Source organism: Cyprinus carpio, chromosome B23, assembly GCF_018340385.1.
Source record: "Cyprinus carpio isolate SPL01 chromosome B23, ASM1834038v1, whole genome shotgun sequence".
Lineage (NCBI taxonomy): Eukaryota > Metazoa > Chordata > Actinopteri > Cypriniformes > Cyprinidae > Cyprinus > Cyprinus carpio.
Genome location: NC_056619.1, coordinates 4,953,286 through 4,972,887, shown reverse-complemented (window position 1 = coordinate 4,972,887; position 19,602 = coordinate 4,953,286). Strand labels below are relative to the sequence as shown.

General features: G+C 37.6%; 1 protein-coding gene across 1 annotated transcript in view; it reads right to left on the bottom strand.

Annotated features, from left to right (window-relative positions):
• Positions 1–19,391, bottom strand: part of LOC109105940 (sodium-dependent phosphate transport protein 2B) — a 37,583-nt gene extending 18,192 nt beyond the window's left edge. The window contains 1 exon segment of the mRNA XM_042751341.1: positions 18,804–19,391. Coding sequence (XP_042607275.1) covers positions 18,804–19,391 — 588 coding nt within the window.
• Positions 19,392–19,602: the final 211 nt, after the last annotated feature.

Below are 19,602 nucleotides of genomic sequence, written 5' to 3'. Positions count from 1 at the left end.
ACGTCAGCAGTTAGAGTTGATGGAGGGGGAGGAGGAGGACAAAGGAGGGAGGAAAATGTTTTAAAGAGCATGCGAAAGTTAGGCGAATTGTTAATTTTGTTGTGATACTATGTCCTTTTAGCAGTGGAGACATTAGGGCCTTTCGCACCGCTTTAGTTCCAGAACTAAATGTACAGTACTAAAGTATGCATGCGCACGCGGCGACCAGCAGAAGGAAAAATTCGGCATCCTATGTGTGTTGTTTTTAGAGTTTTGTGTATGTTTTAATGTTTAAGGGTTTATGTTTCTCATGATTAAGTGTGCTTAAACACAAACTATCCATTGAGACCAATGGAGTTGATCATTTTAATCGTGTTTTGGATATTTTTGGACTTGAATCTCGCTTGCTATGGAACTGTGTTTCCGGGAGGATTTATTATACCAGGGATCAACTACTGGCTTGGAACTCGCCGAGTCTACTCAGTGGTCAGTACTCACTTTCTCATCTTCCTGGTGGCATACTATGGAGGGAGAATAGTAATTCTACACCTGTAGATAATGCAGGGAAAGTTAAGAAAAGGAAGCGTGGAAAAAAGGGAGGTGTTCGTCAGCGACTACGGCGTAAACAGTTTACCTGTATCCCCCTGCCCTCAATGATCCTGGGAAATGTACACACATTACGAAATAAACTTGACGAGTTGCAAGGAAATGTTTGTTCTCTTCAGGATTACAGAAACAGCTGTGTCATAGCACTCACAGAATCCTGGCTAACCGAGGAGGTCTTGGATAATGACCTTTGTATTGATGGTTTTGGTATTCCATTTTCACTCGGACAGGAGTGTAGAAATCACAGTTTAATCCCACGGCGGGGTTGTGTGCCTCTATGTCAACAAGCGCTATTGTACTGCGGTGACTATTCGGGAGAAAATCTGTACACCCAACATTGAATTATTGTCAGTTTCCTTTCGTCCATTTTATTTGCCATGGGAATTTCCCCAAATTTTTATAACCGTTGTGTACATTCATCCGAAAGCTCACAACGTCATTGCATCGAACATTGTATTTGATATTGTTCAAGGCCTTCAGAATATTTCACCAGAGGCTCCGAATTTTATTTTGGGAGATTTTAATCATTTGTCACTTAAAAAGACCCTGCCAAATTTCTATCAATACATCACATGCCCAACAAGACAAAATAAGATGCTGGATCTCTGTTATGGGACTATAAAGGGGGCATATAAGTCTGTACCATTGTCAGCACTGGGATCCGCAGCTCCTTCCTATATAGACCCTTATTCAAGAGAGACAAACCTCAGATGAGAGAAGTCAAAATGTGGTCCGAAGACTCTATCACTCGTCTGCAAGGTTGCTTCGATTGTACGGATTGGGAGGTGTTCAAAGACTCTTGTGAACATATTGACGAACTGACTGATGTTGTATGTTCATATATAACCTTTTGTGAGGATATGATTGTGCCTACACGTAAATTTAAGGTTTTCCCAAATACTAAACCATGGATGTCAAATTCAGTCAAAACAAGTTTGCAGAACAAGAAGCTAGACTGCAACCAGGGGGAAGGTTTAGAGAGGGCAATAGCGAGGAAGGAGGTTAGAACGGAGATCTTTAAAGGTAAGCAAGCATACAAAGTTAAGTTAGAAAATAATTTGGCACACAGTAATTTAAGCTCAACTTGGTCTGGTATGAAGAAAATATTAAAGCACTGTGCAAAGCAATTGTCTTCAATATTTTCTGATATTTTTAATTGGTCACTATGGGCACAGAAGGTACCTAGCCTGTGGAAAAAGTCTACTATTACTCCTGTTCCCAAATGCAATAACCCTAAAGTGTTAAATGATCTGAGACCAGTTGCCCTCACCTCCTTAGTAATGAAATCATTTGAGAAATTTGTGAAGTCTGAGATATTGAGTAAGACGGGACAAGCCCTCGATCCTATGCAATTTGCATATAGAGCGAATAGAAGTGTTGAGGATGCTTCACTTATGTTATTAAACTTACTGACTAAGCATCTGGAGGGGAAAAATACCCATGCAAGACTGTTGTTCATTGACTTTTCTTCTGCTTTTAATACTATACAACCTCATATTCTAGCCAGAAGATTGCTAGAGTATTACAAGCTGAACCACAACTTAGTGGGATGGATACTGGACTTTTTAACTAACAGAATGCAGAGGGTAAAAGTGAATGGTAGCTTCTTAGATGTATTATGTTTATCCACAGGATCCCCTCAAGGCTGTGTTCTTTCACCATTACTATATATTTTGTACATGTGTCAAAACTTACATGAAAACAGGATATTTATTAAGTTTGCTGATGACACAGTGATAGTGAGCCTGCTACAGGGGGAAAGAGTCTGGTCACGGTCCAGTTGTGGATGATTTTGTGACCTGGTGCGATGATTCTTATCTAAAGTTAAATATTACTAAAACGAAAGACATGATTATTGATTTTCGCACAAACGCTGTTGATCACGTCACTACGACTATCAAAGGACAGGTTGTGGATCGTGTGGAGAGTTATAAATATCTTGGCACAGTCGTAGACTCAAAACTGTCATTTGAGTTGAATTGTGAAATTGTCTGCAAAAAGGGTAATCAACGTTTGAGTTGCCTTAGGAAACTTGCTAAATTTAACATTGATAGACACATCTATTTGGGAAATATTTATACAAATCAGCTGTACCGGAAAGCAAATGTCTTGAATGATCAGTCGCATCCCTTAAGGATTGACTTTCAGTTACTTCCCTCTGGTCGTCGGTTAGTGGCCTCGAGATGGAAGACTAGACGGTACAGAAATACTTTTGTTACAGTGACAATTGAAATTTTAAATAATATGAGTAAGACAGATGTTTTAGTATTTGATAGTTAATTTGGACAGAGGATGTGTATGTGTTATGGTGCAGCCTGTTTTATGTCTTCTATGTTTTTATTTTGGATGACCAAATTCTTTTTTTATCTGCAAAACAAATTTACCTGCGGGTATGAAATAAAGATACCTTACCTTATCTTACTGGGACGATTTTGCATGAACTGTTTCCCAGTACCATTTAAAGGGTTGCATTCGCACCAAGAGTGTGTACTAGGACGTGACGTAAGCCGATCGACAGCAATATTATTTGTGTGTGGTGTTCAACAATGAAAAAAGAAATAAGAAAAATGTTAACAACAGGAGGATGGAGGACGCTGTGATCGGAGCTGTGTTTTTGTTGTGTCTCGCGGGTTTCACAATAATGGACATGGAATGTCGACGTATACGTAAATTGATTGAAAGAATGGAAAGGAGGACTAAGAATCTCCAACGACAACTGGCAGTGCTACAAGTGCCTGCATTTCAGGGTCTGTATATTTATCACTGTTCGTCATACTTGCGAAATAAGTTGACATAATTTTTACAGTATGTTGCACGGAGTTTAAATCATGGCGGGTGAGACCGTTTTTGAACGCGTCTGGCCAATCAATGTCTACTTACGTCACGGGTAGTACCAGTTTTGCTGGTTAGACCCTGCTCCGGAGTAGGAGCTAATTTGGTTATTGAAAAAGGCAGTCCGGTACTAAAATCACACCCAGTTCCTGTGGTGCAAAAACGGCCAAAAGTGGGTAGTGCCACAATTAGTTCTGGTACTATGAAAAGGTTCCTGCGGTGTGAAAGGAAGAGAGAAGTGACTGTGTCACTGTATATATATATATATATATATATATATATACACAGTTTGCCCGCCATAATTATTGGAACAGTAAAGACAAAATAGCTCTGTTTGCAAAACTACAAATTGCCACATTTTATTATTGGGTTTTTCAATAGCCAATTTACTGCACTTCCGGGGCTTGATCGTGCCTCGTCAGTGCTTCCTCGGGGCCAACGGGCCGGGTTTTTTGGCCCGACGAAAACCTTGGGCCAAAGCGGGCCAGCTGGGGCTAGAGGAGTGGTTATGAACAAAGGCGGAGTTTCTCCGCATCTGGAGAGCGTCAGCGCCGTTGAGTTGAGCTCAAAACTCACTTTCAGTCAGCAGCAAGTGTTTGAAATAACTTGATCCAATGTGGATTATAATAACCATACGAGGAAGAAATATTTATAAGCGATGCAAAATACTATGCACGTTAGGCATTGAAGTTACAACAGTAAACATGGTAAATGCGACCGCTTGAATAAATCAGACGTCAGCTTCTTATTCTCTATCGCAATCGTGTATTTATTTAGTTACATATTTTATCTGTCATAAGTCTCTTCTCGAGAGTTTAGCTCCGTGTAGCCTATGCCATTAAAATATAATAATGTTTTTTGTTCAGGAGCTTTTATAAAAATATAGAAATGATCATTATTTCTAAATGTGATGTATATAGGCTACTGTGAATACAAATGAACAGAAACAGACTCGACTGAATAAGCAGACTATGTTCATAACGCTTTATTTCTGTGTGACTAATTTTCAATCCTGATAAATTAATTCGTTGTGTATCACTCAGGCCAATTATAGTAAAAAATTGATGCTTTTGGATCTAAATATTTAACAATGCATGCAAACAAAAGACCGCTTTTATCGTGTTCGTTTTGTGATCGCGCTAGTTCCAGTGACTTATTTCTGATTAGTTTTCTGATAACTTCTCTTTGTTGGTGAAATGATGGGGTTGCGTGACGTTGTTACCGAGAGGCGTGTAAAGGGCGGGTTTTAGTGACGCGCAGTGGAGCTTCTGGCCCAATGGTGGAAACGCAGCGCTATTTTGGTCTCTGTGCTACAGATCCGAGGCTATTAGCCCCGCCTGGCCTGTTTAAAGCACTGGCCCGACAGTGGAAAAGCGGCTAATACATACATGTTTTACGAACTAAGAAGATCAGCACTTTTAGTTTCATCCAACTACCTCATGTAAGCATAAGTATTGGAACAGTTGCCTCACAGGTGTTAAGTGATCAGCTGTGTCCTGTTCCATTAATTCTTCAGATATTAAAAGCAGGGAATGTGTCATGTCAGTTATATCCATTGCTTGTGCATTCTGAGTCTTGCATTCAATGACGACACTCACAAACCAGGATGAAGACGAGGGAGCTGACTCTGAGAGAAAAGCAAGCAATTTGCATGCTAAAAGAAAAAAGGAAGTCAATTAAAAACAAAAGGCATGGAGAAATCAAGAGTTAGGAAACCACTGGTGACATCAGCAACCAACAACAATATATTGCTTCTGCTAACGTATTGCGGCGGTCCAGAATTAAAATATCTGGGGACTGTCGCTAAAAGTTAATGCTCATTCATGTTGTAAATATGCCCTACACCAGTTACCGAACAAACCAAACTTCTATGAAAACCCATAGATATGAAGTGTGCAATGCTATGTGCGATGCTAACATTCCAAATGATCCGTTTTCAAATTTCTCAGCATATTAATATTGTTTTGAAGTCTTAACATTATTTTCTTCAAGTAATTGTGTGAAAATTGCGCTTTATTAATCGAAACTGTAAATTTGTGTGAAAAGGAATAAGAGGCGTCAGAGTTTTACTGCCTCTAGTATTCATTTATTTTAGAAACTGCAGTGATGTATTATTGGTACATATTTCGCGTCTTGCTAAAAAGTGCACCCAGGTACATTTTTGCCATGAGACCAGGTAGGAGAAACAACAGCAGTTGATGACAGACCAATCATAAAAGCTGTGAAAAAGAAACTTAAAATACATGTCTGTGAAATCACCAACAGCCTCTAGAAAGCTGGGGTGATGCTCTGACAACCTGCTGTCTGCAGGAGACTTCGACACAGAATTACAGAGGCTACACAGCAAGATGCAAACCTCTGACAGGCACCAAAAATAGACAGGCAAGATTAGAGTTTGCAAAAGCCAGTAGAGTTTTGGAACAGAGTTTTATGGACAGATGAGACAAAGATTAACCTTTATCTATGTGATGGGAAAGCAAAAGTGTGGAGAAAAAGGCTACTGCAAATCATCCTAAGCATAGAACCTCATCTGTAAAGCTTGGTGGACGTTGTGTCATGGCATGGGCATACATGGCTGTCTCTGGAACAGGCCCTCTCAATTTTAATGATGACTTAATGTATGATGGCAGTAGCAGAATGAATTTTGGAAGGGTACAAAACCATCTTGGATACCAATATTCCAGAAAATGCATCAGGACAATGACCCCAAACACCCTGCCTGTTCAGTCAAGGACTTTATCAGGGTGTAGAAGGCTCTAAGATCTGACTGAAGAGTCATGTGTGTTATGTCATCACCGGATTTTTAAATGCTTGATTACACTATGTTTCCTGTAAGTTTGTGCTCTCAGCATATTTTCCGGATAAACAGGAACAGATGGCTACAAAAATAAAATAATAAAAGCATGGAAATAAGTACTAAAATGTACATATTTCTTCGACTTAATAGACAGTGTGCCCACAGATGCCCTCGCCGATCTTGCAGATGTTTCCATTGACAATGAACTGATTACATGGAAAAACTGAGTAAATGGAATCTTTCTGTGAGAAAACCCTTGACCTTGGCTGTCAAACAAAAATATCTCTGCCTACACAGTCATAAAAAGATAACCGAGAAATGCAGAATTCAGCACAAATGATTGTCTGTTGCTCGCTGCCGGATTCTTCTGTCCCTAATTCTAGAAAGTCATTCTGGTGACTGGATCCAAATCATTTCTTTCATTAGCGCTGAGAGTGTGTGTGAAGCGTGTGGATGTTGTGTGTGTCACTGTAGTCCTGCTGAACATCCAGTGGTTGGTCTATAAACTATCATTGTTTCACTGAACAAAGCACGTAACCTCAGGTTATTCGAGGGAGTTTATCTCTAATAAGTGTACTATAAGTCACTTAGGGTAAAGTGTCTGTTAACTGATTATTTATTAGCGTATTTTAATGGTTGGATTATTCATTAAAATGCTTAAATAGATGATCTGTTGGTCATTCCTGTTCTGCTGAATACACTGAATTCATTTAAAAATGAATATTGCTGTTTAATTGAAGATAATATGAAAGAGAATACCAGAGATTTCAATCTACCCTTGTAAAAAAGTGCACTTTGTATTAAATGTGCACTTGTAGTGTACAGTAAACTGTAAACATATTTGAAAACATTTTATTTTTAAGGTGTCCTAGTTGCATGTTACATGTACTTACTATTATAATAATAATATAAATGCATAATTACACTGTAACAAGGGCACCCTAAAATAAAGTGTTACCACATATTTTAAAAATATGTCCTTGCAGATAATATATTAATGAAATAAAAGGCAACATAAGTGCACTTAAAGAGACTCCACTTTAATGACTGTCCTTCTTAAAACAAGTACATTTACTTTTAAACAGTGTATAATAATTTGTTAATGATGTAAACAGTCTGTAATAAGGTCAAATTAAAAGTGTGCGTTTTTAAATAATAATGTTTTAAAAATCTTTTGTCATGCTTTAAGAAGTACACTTAGTTCGATGTGTTGACTAAAGCACATGAAAAGTAACTGTTATTTAATATTATATTTAAAGTTAATATATTTTCAAATGTTCTAAATTGCAAATTCCTATTTACAGATTCACAATTACTGTTATATAGCACATGGACATACAAGTTTTAATAGAAATAGATGTTTTAATAGAAATGTTAGAAATTGTAGCAAATGTGACAGTGCTCTAACAACAGTTATTAGCTCAATACATTAATAAATGACACTAGACACTGAGCATGAATAAATACATAAGGAAGTAAAACTTAAAACAGAAACATAAAATAGATGCCAAAAGCAGCAAAAAATTGACAGATTGTGAGCCATTCACAATGTTAAAATAAAAACGAAATAACTTTCTCTTTTTTTGTGACTAGGTAGAGTAGATTAGGGAAATGTGGAACACTTTTTGCAACTGTATCATATTTCCATATAAAACCAAAACAATAAATCAAAATCTAATATCATTATGGAATCCCCAAGTTGTTGGCTTATCAAATCAAAAGAAAAAATTCAGATATTGTACTTGAAGGGGAAATGGCATTTCCTTGTGCCAAATCATTTAAGAATTTGTAATTTTCTAATGTGGGACAGCTCGTGCTCAAATCTGTGACAGTATATTTTGGGTTAGAAATAGTTTAATTTTTATAAAGTAAACGTACGAAACAGTCCTGGCTAAATGTGCCTACACATGTCTGGCTAATTCATTTAGTAGGCTTACAGTGTGTTTGCTGTTTTTTAAGTTTGTCTAAAAAACAGTAGCCTATATGTTCACATGTGGAATATTAAATAATTATATAACAGAAATCATATACTATTTAAAATAATTTATTACAAAAATGTCAGATTTCTGGCAGCAATGGTAATAATAACCATGTACTGTAATAATGTCAGAAATGTAAAATTGGACAATGAAGATTGCAAAATAATTTCATTAAGGATTTTAAAAGATTGATCTTTTTTGGATGGTTCTAAATAACTGTTACTATATGTAAAGAACCTTAAAAGAACTTTAAGAGTGTTACTGTGTCCACTTTTAATATTCAGCATAATTCACAGATCACTATGACAGCTATTTTCTGATTAGAGAAAGGAAACAATAAATAGATTTTTTTCTGGAGAGAAAAAAACAAAACAATTATAGTTGTTAATTTTTGAAGTTAATATATTAAAAGTGTTTCAATGTGAATATTACAAGATTGCTGATTGGGGTTGTACCTTAATAATTTATGGCTTTGTAAAAGTTTTGTTATTGAATGATTATTCAAAGTTTCTCACTGAAAACTTGGAAAGTGTCACATTGTTACTTGAATTGTTTCTTCTTCTTTTTTTCAGTGCATGTCTATCAGGTTATCTGTTGTTACACCCTCAAGGTTACTCCAGAAACACTGAACATTGAACAGCAACAAATTCCACAGACTCTGCAAAACTCATCACAGCAATGCCCCTTACATACCAAAAGCTTCATACTTAAAAGTTCCTTAGAAGTTTGTTCAAATCACTCAGAATAGAAGAACAATTTGTGGTTCCCAAAGAACCTTTCAGTGATCAGTTCTTATAAGAACTTTTCTTAGTGTAAAGATCGTTGTAATAATCTGTAGAACTTTTTTTTCCACTACAAGACTTTTTAAACAACGGAAAGATTCCATGGATGTTAAGGTTCCTCACAGAACCATTAATGGCATACAAAAAGCATTATTTTTAAGAGCGTACCTAAGCATTTTTCACAACTTATCAGGTGCTGTGACAACAATGTAAAAAAAATAAATAAATAAAAAAAAATAAGTTGCAAATAAGAAAAAATCAAGAAAAACCAGCAGATCCATTATCATAAAATGAAAAGTATGAAAAGTATCTTTGAGTGACAGTAGCTGGTGGTATCTGTCTAATATGGGGGGAAATTTATGATGAACCAGTTGTCTTTTCTTCATTGTGCTGCACGAATGTGAGTGGAGCTTGTCTTCTTCTGAAACTTCATTCCACATGATTTCACCACAGGACTCACATTCTGTTCTTTTTTCAATAAACACAACCAATAAACATTTTTGTTTTTTTGCTACTGACATACCATCACCAAAACAGACCAGAGAAATCCTCTAAGAGCGTTCCTCAGAATATCTGATATTACATAAGCCAAAGCACTGCCAAAATACTACTGGAATAAATTAGTCATGAACATCAAAGCTGAAGTGATTACAGTTTTGGCACTGTGACGCGAAATAAATGCAGAGATAAATACAGATAAGAAAATGGACCTCAAGTTATGATATATGTTATATATTGCACATAAAAACAAGTCCAAAGTGTTGCCAAGCAAACTATTCCCCAGACTCATGTGTTTATACAAAACACTGCAGAATTGAAATGTAAGTTTTAAGTAAAAGCATTATAAAGCTCTTTACAGCATATGAAGCTTTAAACTGTAATTAAGCTATCAAGTTGAGTTACTAATTAACTGATAAGCAAATGCACTTCTAATGGCATTATTTTTCACAAAGTCCAACACGTAAGGACGGTCCTTGTAGACGTGCCACCTCTGACCTTTGAAACCCTGCGGTGTGACGTCTGCACCTGTGCTCAGAGCGTGATGAGCATCTGCACACACACACACACACACACACACACACACACACACGGCTAACTGCATCACAATAAAACAAGAAAGAAAAAGCACAACATGACTACCAAACGTTTTATAGAGTTTCTACATAATACTTGAGCCCAAATGCAGCAATTGCAATGAAAATCCATTCTATTGCAATTGCTGCATTTGGGCTCAAGTATTATGTAGAAACTCTATAAAACGTTTGGTAGTCATGTTGTGCTTTTTCTTTCAACGTAATAGAATAATAACTTAATGTTCCAGTTTATTCATTACTTAGTGAGTAGCAGTGTAATAAGTGCAATAATTCAGATAGCAGTAAATGTGCGATAACGGATCAACATGAAATAGCAATCACTCCTATAATATTGCACATTTACATATGATACAGTGTATCCAGCAATAAAGCCAAGATATGTATTAAAAAAGTCAATATTCAATTTTATTTAGACTTAAATAAAGCCTTAAAAATATAAAATATTCTTTAAAAACACAGGTGCCAAAAATTTTTAGGGCTGAAAATAAAATGTAAAATTAAAAGTAAATCAACGTGTATTCTGTACATTTCAAAGCCACAATCAAAATCAAAATGACAAACTATCATAATAATAATAATAATAATAATAATAATAATAATAATAATAATAATAATAATAATTTGAGAATAGATTTATACACACACACACACACACACACACACACACACACTATACATTATATATACATTACACACACACACACACACACACACACACACACACACACACACACACACACACACACACACACACACATTGTTGTATACATTGGAAAAATTGGTAACGTATGTGCTTAATGCAGTAACATCTAATAAAATGTATTTTATTCCAATAAAAAAATTTATTTGAAAAAAAAAAAAAAAAATAATAATAATTGTTACACCATCAAAACTAAATGTAAGCATAAGATCAGGTTGAAACAGCTCATGAATGTAACAATTGCAGGTTACCACTTTTTACAGTGTGTGTGTGTGTGTGTGTGTGTGTGTACATATACATATATATACATATATATATATGTCAGCTCTTTTGCTTTGCTTATACTTGTAGAATAAGTGAATTGTGAAGACATAGATGCCTCCATGTGATTACATGATTGTTGGCAGTTACTGTTAGTGTGTTGTAATCTGGGGCATCACAGTGTTTAATACTAAACCTCAGCTGCTGGCCCTGACCCGACCTCCACAGGTGATATTACTGGAGGAGCACAGCGTGTGACACACGATCTGACGGTTATGCAAGCAGGAAAACACTAACATTACTTGAAATGTGTGATTCTTAAATAACATCCCACTTGCTGCTTATTAAACATTCCACGTTTACAATATAAAGTATAATATCAGATAGTCATATTGTCGTAATTTCAGATATACCATGTTATTGTATGTACCGTATTTTATATCACTTATATCATATTATATTTCATCAGATAAAGTCACGTGTCTTCTACATATGAAAGATGTAATGTTGATGTAAAAGAACATAGTTCTGGTACTTCTGAAGTTGAAATCACAATCATAGTGTAATCATAATGGTATTTATAATCTTTATCTTGGGCGTGTTTGGTGTCTCCATCTTAGATAGCAGGACATGCATTAATCACAGCTGAGATGGATAAAATACACTATATGGAATGCCTTATAAATACACAAGTAAATATCAGGGGCCGTGTTGCCAGATTGGCTGGATATACAGTTGGGCTAGATCAATTTGAATTGTGCAGAAAAAAAAAAAAAAAATATATATATATATATATATATATAATAGAATGTTCTTGGGTGGCTGTACAACAACACCCTAGAGAAAAAGTAGCAGCACGCTTACAGGAATAATACATTTTAAACAATTAAACTGGAGTGAAACTTAATGTAATGGGCTTTTGGACACCCTAAATGTATGTTATTTACAATTAGATTAAAAAGTATAGTTTAAATGTATATTAAATGCAATTAGTTGAACTTAAGAGTGCTTGTTTGTCTCACCTAAGACTTCAGTACATCTTAATCTCACAATTACTTACTATTGTCTTTTAAATATGATACAAATAAAGCATTGCATGTACTAACAGGCATTTAAAATATACTTTAAGGTCATTACAATTGAAATTTTATTATAAATTTGTAGATACACATTTGTAAATAACTTTAAATTAACTTAAAATGTCACATTAAATAACACAGTCAACAGTTACATTTATAATCAAGTACTTAAAGGGATAGTTCACCCAAAAATAAAAATTATGTCATTAATGACTCACCCTCATGTCGTTCCAAACCCGTGAGACCTCCGTTCATCTTCGGAACACAGTATAAGATATTTTAGATTTAGTCCGAGAGCTTTCTGTCCCTCCATTGAGAATGTATGTACGGTATACTGTCCACGTCCAGAAAGGTAATAAAAACATCTTCAAAGTAGTCCATGTGACATCAGAGGGTCCGTTAGAATCCCAGATTTTTTGAAGCATCGAAAATACATTTTGGTCCCAAAAATATCAAAAACACTACGACTTTATTCAGCATTGACTTCTCTCCCGGGTCTGTTATGAGCGCGTTCACAGCACATCCGGTTCGCGAACGAATCACTCGATGTAACCGGATCTTCTTGAACCAGTTCACCAAATCGAACTGAATCGTTTGAAACGGTTCGCGTCAACAATAAGCATTAATCCACAAATGACTTAAGCTGTTAACTTTTTTAAACATGGCTGACACTCCCTCTGAGTTCAAATAAACCAATATCCGGAGTAATTCATTTACTCAAACAGTACACTGACTGAACCGAGCCAGATAACGAACGGAAACATTGACTCGTTCTCGAATCAAGAACCGTTTCTGTCGGACGCGTGCGATTCGAGAACCGAGGAGCTGATGATACTGCGCATGCGGGATTCAGACTGACACACAGCGCGTCTCTGAACCGAACTGGTTCTTTTGGTTAATTGATTCTGAACCGATTCTGTGCTAATGTTATGAGCGCGGGTAAACCGAAGGCTTGAATCAAGGGCAATCATCGCCAATGAAGTCATTACGTCGAGCACAAAAGAACTGGTGAACCGTTTTCGGCAACCGGTTTATTGAATCAAACTGTCTGAAAGAACCGGTTCGCGGAGAAGAACAGAACTTCCCATCACTACCGGTGATCCGAAAACCGATGCAACCGGTTCTTGACTCGAGAACGAGTCAATGTTTCGTTCGTTATCTGGCTCGGTTCAGTCAGTGTACTGTTTGAGTAAATGAATTACTCCGGGATATTGGTTTATTTGAACTCAGAGGGAGTGTCAGCCATGTTAAAAAAAAGTTAACAGCTTAAGTCATTTGTGGATTAATGCTTATTGTTGACGCGAACCGTTTCAAACGATTCAGTTCGATTTGGTGAACTGGTTCAAGAAGATCCGGTTACATCGAGTGATTCGTTCGCGAACCGGATGTGCTATGAGACCCGGGAGAGAAGTCAATGCTGAATAAAGACGTAGTTTTTGATATTTTTGGACCAAAATGTATTTTCGATGCTTCAAAAAAATTCTAACGGACCCTCTGATGTCACATGGACTACTTTGAAGATGTTTTTATTACCTTTCTGGACGTGGGACAGTATACCGTACATACATTCTCAATGGAGGGGGACAGAAAGCTCTCAGACTAAATCTAAAATATCTTATACTGTATTCCGAAGATGAACGGAGGTCTCACGGGTTTGGAACGACATGAGGGTGAGTCATTAATGACATAATTTTTATTTTTGGGTGAACTATCCCTTTAAGTAACTTTAGTCGTGGTCTAATGGTTAGAGAGTTTGACTCCTAACCCTAGGGTTGTGGGTTCGAGTCTCGGGCAATACCACGACTGAGGTGCCCTTGAGCAAGGCACCAAACCCCCCACTGCTCCCCGGGCGCTGCAGCATAAATGATACCCACTGCTCCGGGTGTGTGTTCACAGTGTGTGTGTGTATTCACTGCTGTGTGTGTGTGCACTTTGGATGGGTTAAAAGCAGAGCACAAATTCTGAGTATGGGTCATCAACATACTTGGCTATATGTCACGTCACTTCACTTCATATCACTTAAAACATGACAAATGTTAATAAAACATTATGATTTAAAATGCAATTTAATGAAATTCTGTGATCATTTACTTTGCAGTCCTACCTTGCTGAACATAAAAGAAGATATTTTGAAGATTGTTGGTAACCAAACAGTTGCTTGTAGCTATTGACTCTCATAGTATTTTTCCATAATCTATGGAAATCAGTGGTACCAACATCTAGTCAGCATGGCTCCAAATCTTGTATATAAATACTGTTTCCTTGTGGCACGAAACACCTCAAAGACTGAGAGCATAAGGCTTTTATCACAAAAATCTACCACAAACTTTTGTATGTTATAGGTGTTATGTCTTCTAAAGCGCAAATCTCTTTGACCACTAGAGGGCACTCTGTGACAGACAGAGCAATCTTGCAGGAGCTCTTAAAGCTATAGTTCCACCCAAACATTCTGTCATTGTTTCCTCCACACATAGTGTTTCAAACATGTATGAATTTCTTTCTTTTCACCATTTACTTTTTTAAAGATGCAATGTAAATGAATGGTGGCTGCAGCCGCCAGTCGCTCACATTCTGCCTAGCTTTTGTGCTCCACAGAAGTCAAACAGATTTGCAATGGCATGAGGGGGAGTAAATTAAGATATTTTTAATTATTTAATTCTTAATTGTTGAATGAACAATACCGATAAGGTTATTAAAGAAAAGGCAAAGCATGCCATTCCCCATCAGAGTCATTTATATATAAACCATTTGAACTTTGAGTTTCTTCTCACAGCTTCAAACTCTGATTTTCTGATGCTTTAAGTACTTCCTTATATGTATTTCATTTCAGTTAATTTACAATTGCTTCTATTGTTTCTGAAATATGGTTCAAGTGTTATGCCGAATGAACTGACAAGCATTTATGATAACCATTTTTATTGAAATTTGTTGAAATACATTGTGTCATGCATTTAAAATATTCACACATTTGAAATGTTCCAATGTAAAATATATTAACATCCTACAAAATAAAACTGTAATTACTTAGTACTTTATGTGATTAAGTGTGTTTGTCAACACATCAGATAAGTGTACTTTATTAAAGCATGACACAAGATTATTGAAATTTGATGTAAATAAAAATGTAGTGGTAAATTTTTTTTTTGTTTTTTTATTTGACATCATTACATTGTGCATTTCTTTAAAAGTGTATAAGTGTGTTAATAAAACAATAGTCAAGAAAGTACTCTCTTTAAGTTCACTTAAATGGCCTTTTATTGCATTATAGCTACATATTTTATCCATAACTCAGTTTTGCAGGAAACATACAAGAAGCAAATACTTTATTATTTTATTGTAGGGTGAAAAATGCACTTACTTTTTCCTACTCTGTTGTCTTTTACGTCACAGGGTTTGATATGGTGTGCTCTTGTGGTGCCATCAGCTAACCAGTGACATTGTGATTTTATTATCCTGCAGAGTAATTAGTCACATGACCTTTATTGCTCAGGAGATTAAGTCAGAAATCCTGTGTCTGGATGTGTATACCAATGAACTATGAATTTGCACTCTAGCTGTCATTTTAAAACTAATGAAAATGCTAATCTCCATGTATTACAGACCTCCTTGATCACAACCACCCAGCTAACAAGAAACATTCTCTCATGTTCTTTCAGTAATGTTAACAGAATGTTCATTCTGAGTTATCTGGTCTTTAATTATGTTTGTGATAAATAGTATTTGGGTTTGTAACAAGGTTTCTTATTGGTTATATTGTATGCGTATGTACGTATACAGATGTGTTCAGTAAAGGACATCTAAAAACGGCATACAAGTCTAGCATGGTTTATGACAATGTTCTCGAAACATTTGCACAAAAATGTTACATTCAAAAGTAACATTCCCATAACATTATGAACTGAATGTTCCCCTAATATTTGAAAGGCAACAACAATAAAAAAAATAAACATTTTAAAACAGAAAGTTTTGAATGTTCAGAGAACATTGTTTTTGTTAAGTAATAACATTATCAGAAGCAACACTGACTCAACCAGTCAATGGAACAATCAATGGGTCGTCACTCACAATAAAAAATCAATGAGTTTTCCAACATGCCACAACACTGCACAGCCTCTGATTGTAAAAAAAAAAAAAAAAAAACCCAAAATTGAAATTCCAGAAGAAATTGGATAAACTTTCACAGGTAAGAATGTGTTGGTTTGTGTTATTAATATGAATGACCTCAATATTACAAGTTTTTTAACTATAGTAACTTTTTATAGTCGTTTTAGCTAACGTTTCGTCCTGATGTGTGTTAGTTTAACAAATTCATCTTTTAAGTCTATTGCAGATACAGATATTTATAAATGCATATAACAACATTGCAGACCCACAGTCAACTTGCTCTTGAGGGCTCACAGACCGGCGTTGACCATTCCAATATTGCGGGGGCTTACATATTGCGGCCCATAGAAGCTGCTAATCTACCTATACATATCTATGGTCTCAACCAGTTGCATGGAATATCTGTTTGATGGCGGATGAGGGAATGTTCAACAAACCTGTTTGACAATAGTATGCATGAGTATGCTAATCTGTATACTATGCTACTTCTGTAGGCCTATATGAGTTCACTAATGTGTGTGGATTTGAATTCCTAGCTCAAGGCACAGAAAACAGGACTGTGCTCTAAACTCAAGAATTCCCAACTTGGGACTAGACTTGCTCCTCATAAATCAGACCAAAACACACATATATCCTGCACAAACACACCAGACACAAAGACCCTTCATCACATATTAGCAAACATCAGCTGAGGTCAGTGTGGTTCACTGTCAGTGGTCTGAGATGTGTTTTTAGAGGAAACTTGAAAAGATTGATCCTGTTTGTTGTGCGAAGAAAGCCTCTTTCCCATGAGCCACACTAACACTTAACCCCCCCACCCCCCACACAGCGGTCTTCTCTCTTCTGGTCTAGCAGAGGTTTCCAGGGCTCCGCTGCTTCCACAAACACAATTCTTACCACACAGACCCTCCACGGTTCAACTGCGGTGGAAAACTGTTCTGACAGTAATCGCTTCACACACACCAGCCATCACACACACACTTGTCATCTCAAGGCAGCGCAAAAACCAAATAAATGTAGAGAGAGTGGGGGACACTGGGAAATCATATTTTTCCATGTCAGGACTTCATTTGATCTCGCCTTGGTGTTGAGTTAGTGGTAGCAATTTCCAGTCAAGGTTACCTATCAACACTAATTTATCAGCTTGGGCTGGTTTACCCGAGCACTCTCTCTTTTTATATCGACACACACACACACACACACACACACACACACACACACACACACACACACACACACACACACACACACACACACACACACACACACACACACACACACAATCAGGCTTTGGAAGTACAAGTCATCACTGTGATTCATCAGAGGTGGGTCATTATTCAATATCTTGTGGCTTGGAGTAAATGGTAGCTCACAGAATATTACCATGTTATAAAAACGTTGTGAAAATTCAACCACAATTTTATCTAAAAAAGTGCCACTACAATTTGGTGGAAAAACTTTGGTTTGATGAAAGCGCCACCTGCTGGTTACAAGTTGTAAAGTAAGACTAAATTACTAAGAACTATCAAATTTTGCTATAAGTTTGATTGCATCATATAGTAATTGCTGTTTATAGTGTTCATCGTCAGTTTGATTACGTATTTAATTTTTTTTCCATATTTTTTTTAAAATTGATTTCTGCCATATGTACATAAACTGACAGTCACCACTGATAAGCTACAACTAAATACTGTAGAAATAAAAAAATTTCTGTAAAGTTGCTTTGCAACGATTTGTATCGTAAAAAGTGCTATTCAAATAAACTTGAATTGAACTAAATTGAACTAAATCGTCTCTGGTTATGCATGTAACCATGGTTCCCTGAGAGGGAACGAGACGCTGCAGCCCCTAGGAAGCACAGTGGGGAATGCAGCCTGCATGACCGGTGTCTAAAGCATGTGTGAAACAATGCCAATCTATTGGTCCACCTGGCCCATGACGTCATAGACGGGTTTCCTGAAAGTATAAAAGGGCACCTGCTGACTACATCATCCACTTAGCTGTCTGAAGGAGCTTCGAGCAGAGGCCTCCTTGGCGATTTATGTAGGACACCACTGACATGTTGTCCGTCCGGATCAGCACATAGTGCCCTTTTGGACTGGCAGGAAGAACTGACAGGCTCGACACACTGCTAGCATTTCCAGGCAGTTGATGTGGAAGCCTTTCTCCGGCTTCGTTCAGTGACCAAAAGTTGGTATGCCTTCGCACAGTGCTCCCAAACCTTTGTTGGAGGCATTTGTCATGACAACTGTCCTTCTGCAAACCATTCCCATGGTTACGCCCTGTTCCATCCAGCTGGAGTTTTTCCAGGGGGACAGGGCTGTTACTCAGGCCTGTTTCACCCTGATCTGCAGGCGTCCGTGACGCCCCACATGGGGTGGAACCCGTGGTTTCAGACAGCACCCAAGGGGGCGCATACGAAGCAGACCCAACTGTAGTGCTGGTGATTCCACAGCCATGAGGCCCAGCATCCTCTGAAATGTTTTGAGAGGGCGAGTGGTACCAATCTTGAATCTCGTAGTGCAACTACAGCTCTTATTTGGGCTGCCTGAGGAGGAGGGTCCTGTGTGATACTATCTCTAGATTCTACCTCTGACTGGGCCGGAATGAGCCAGTTGTTGAGGTAGTTGAGAATGCAGATTCCCCTCTGAGACAGACAGGAGCCGCGACTATGCACTTCGTAAAAGTGCGGGGGGCCATGGACAGCCCGAAGGGAAGGACTGTGTATTGATAAGCCACTCCCTTGAAAGCAAATCTCAAGAAACGCCTGTGATGGGGGGGCTATCTGCATGTGAAAGTATGCATCCTTCAGGTCCAGGGAAAAGAACCAGTCTCCTGAGTGATCAGATTCCAGTGTAGTCATCCTGAACATCCTCTTCATGAGGGCGTGATTCAGGCGTCTGCGATAGAGGATGGGCCGGAGACCACCATCTTTCTTGGGGACGAGGATGTAGTGGTGGTAGAAGCCCGATTCACTCTGAGCTGGAGGAACCGTTTCTACAGCCCCTTTTGCCAGCAGATTCATCACCTCTGAGCACAGAATGTGAGCGTCCTTGCTTTGCACTAAGATGGGGACCACGCCACTGAATCTGGTCAGACGCTGGTCAGACTGGGAGAAAAGAACGGGAGAACTCCCTCTCTGGGGCAAGGGTGAGGCACACAGGATCTGGGCTGACATGAGCTTGCTCGCAGCTGGAAGCTTGAGTCCTCTGCCCCGTTGTTTTTTCCTCACAGGTCCCTGGGAGGAAGAAAGAAACGGGAGGGGCACGAGGAGCAGAGTCGGTTTCTGAAAAGAAAGCGTTCCACGAGCGAAGATAGGCGAGACAGTTTAATGATTCTGAAATGCATTAACAATGCAAAGTTAAGCATAAATGTCATGAGTCTAGTGT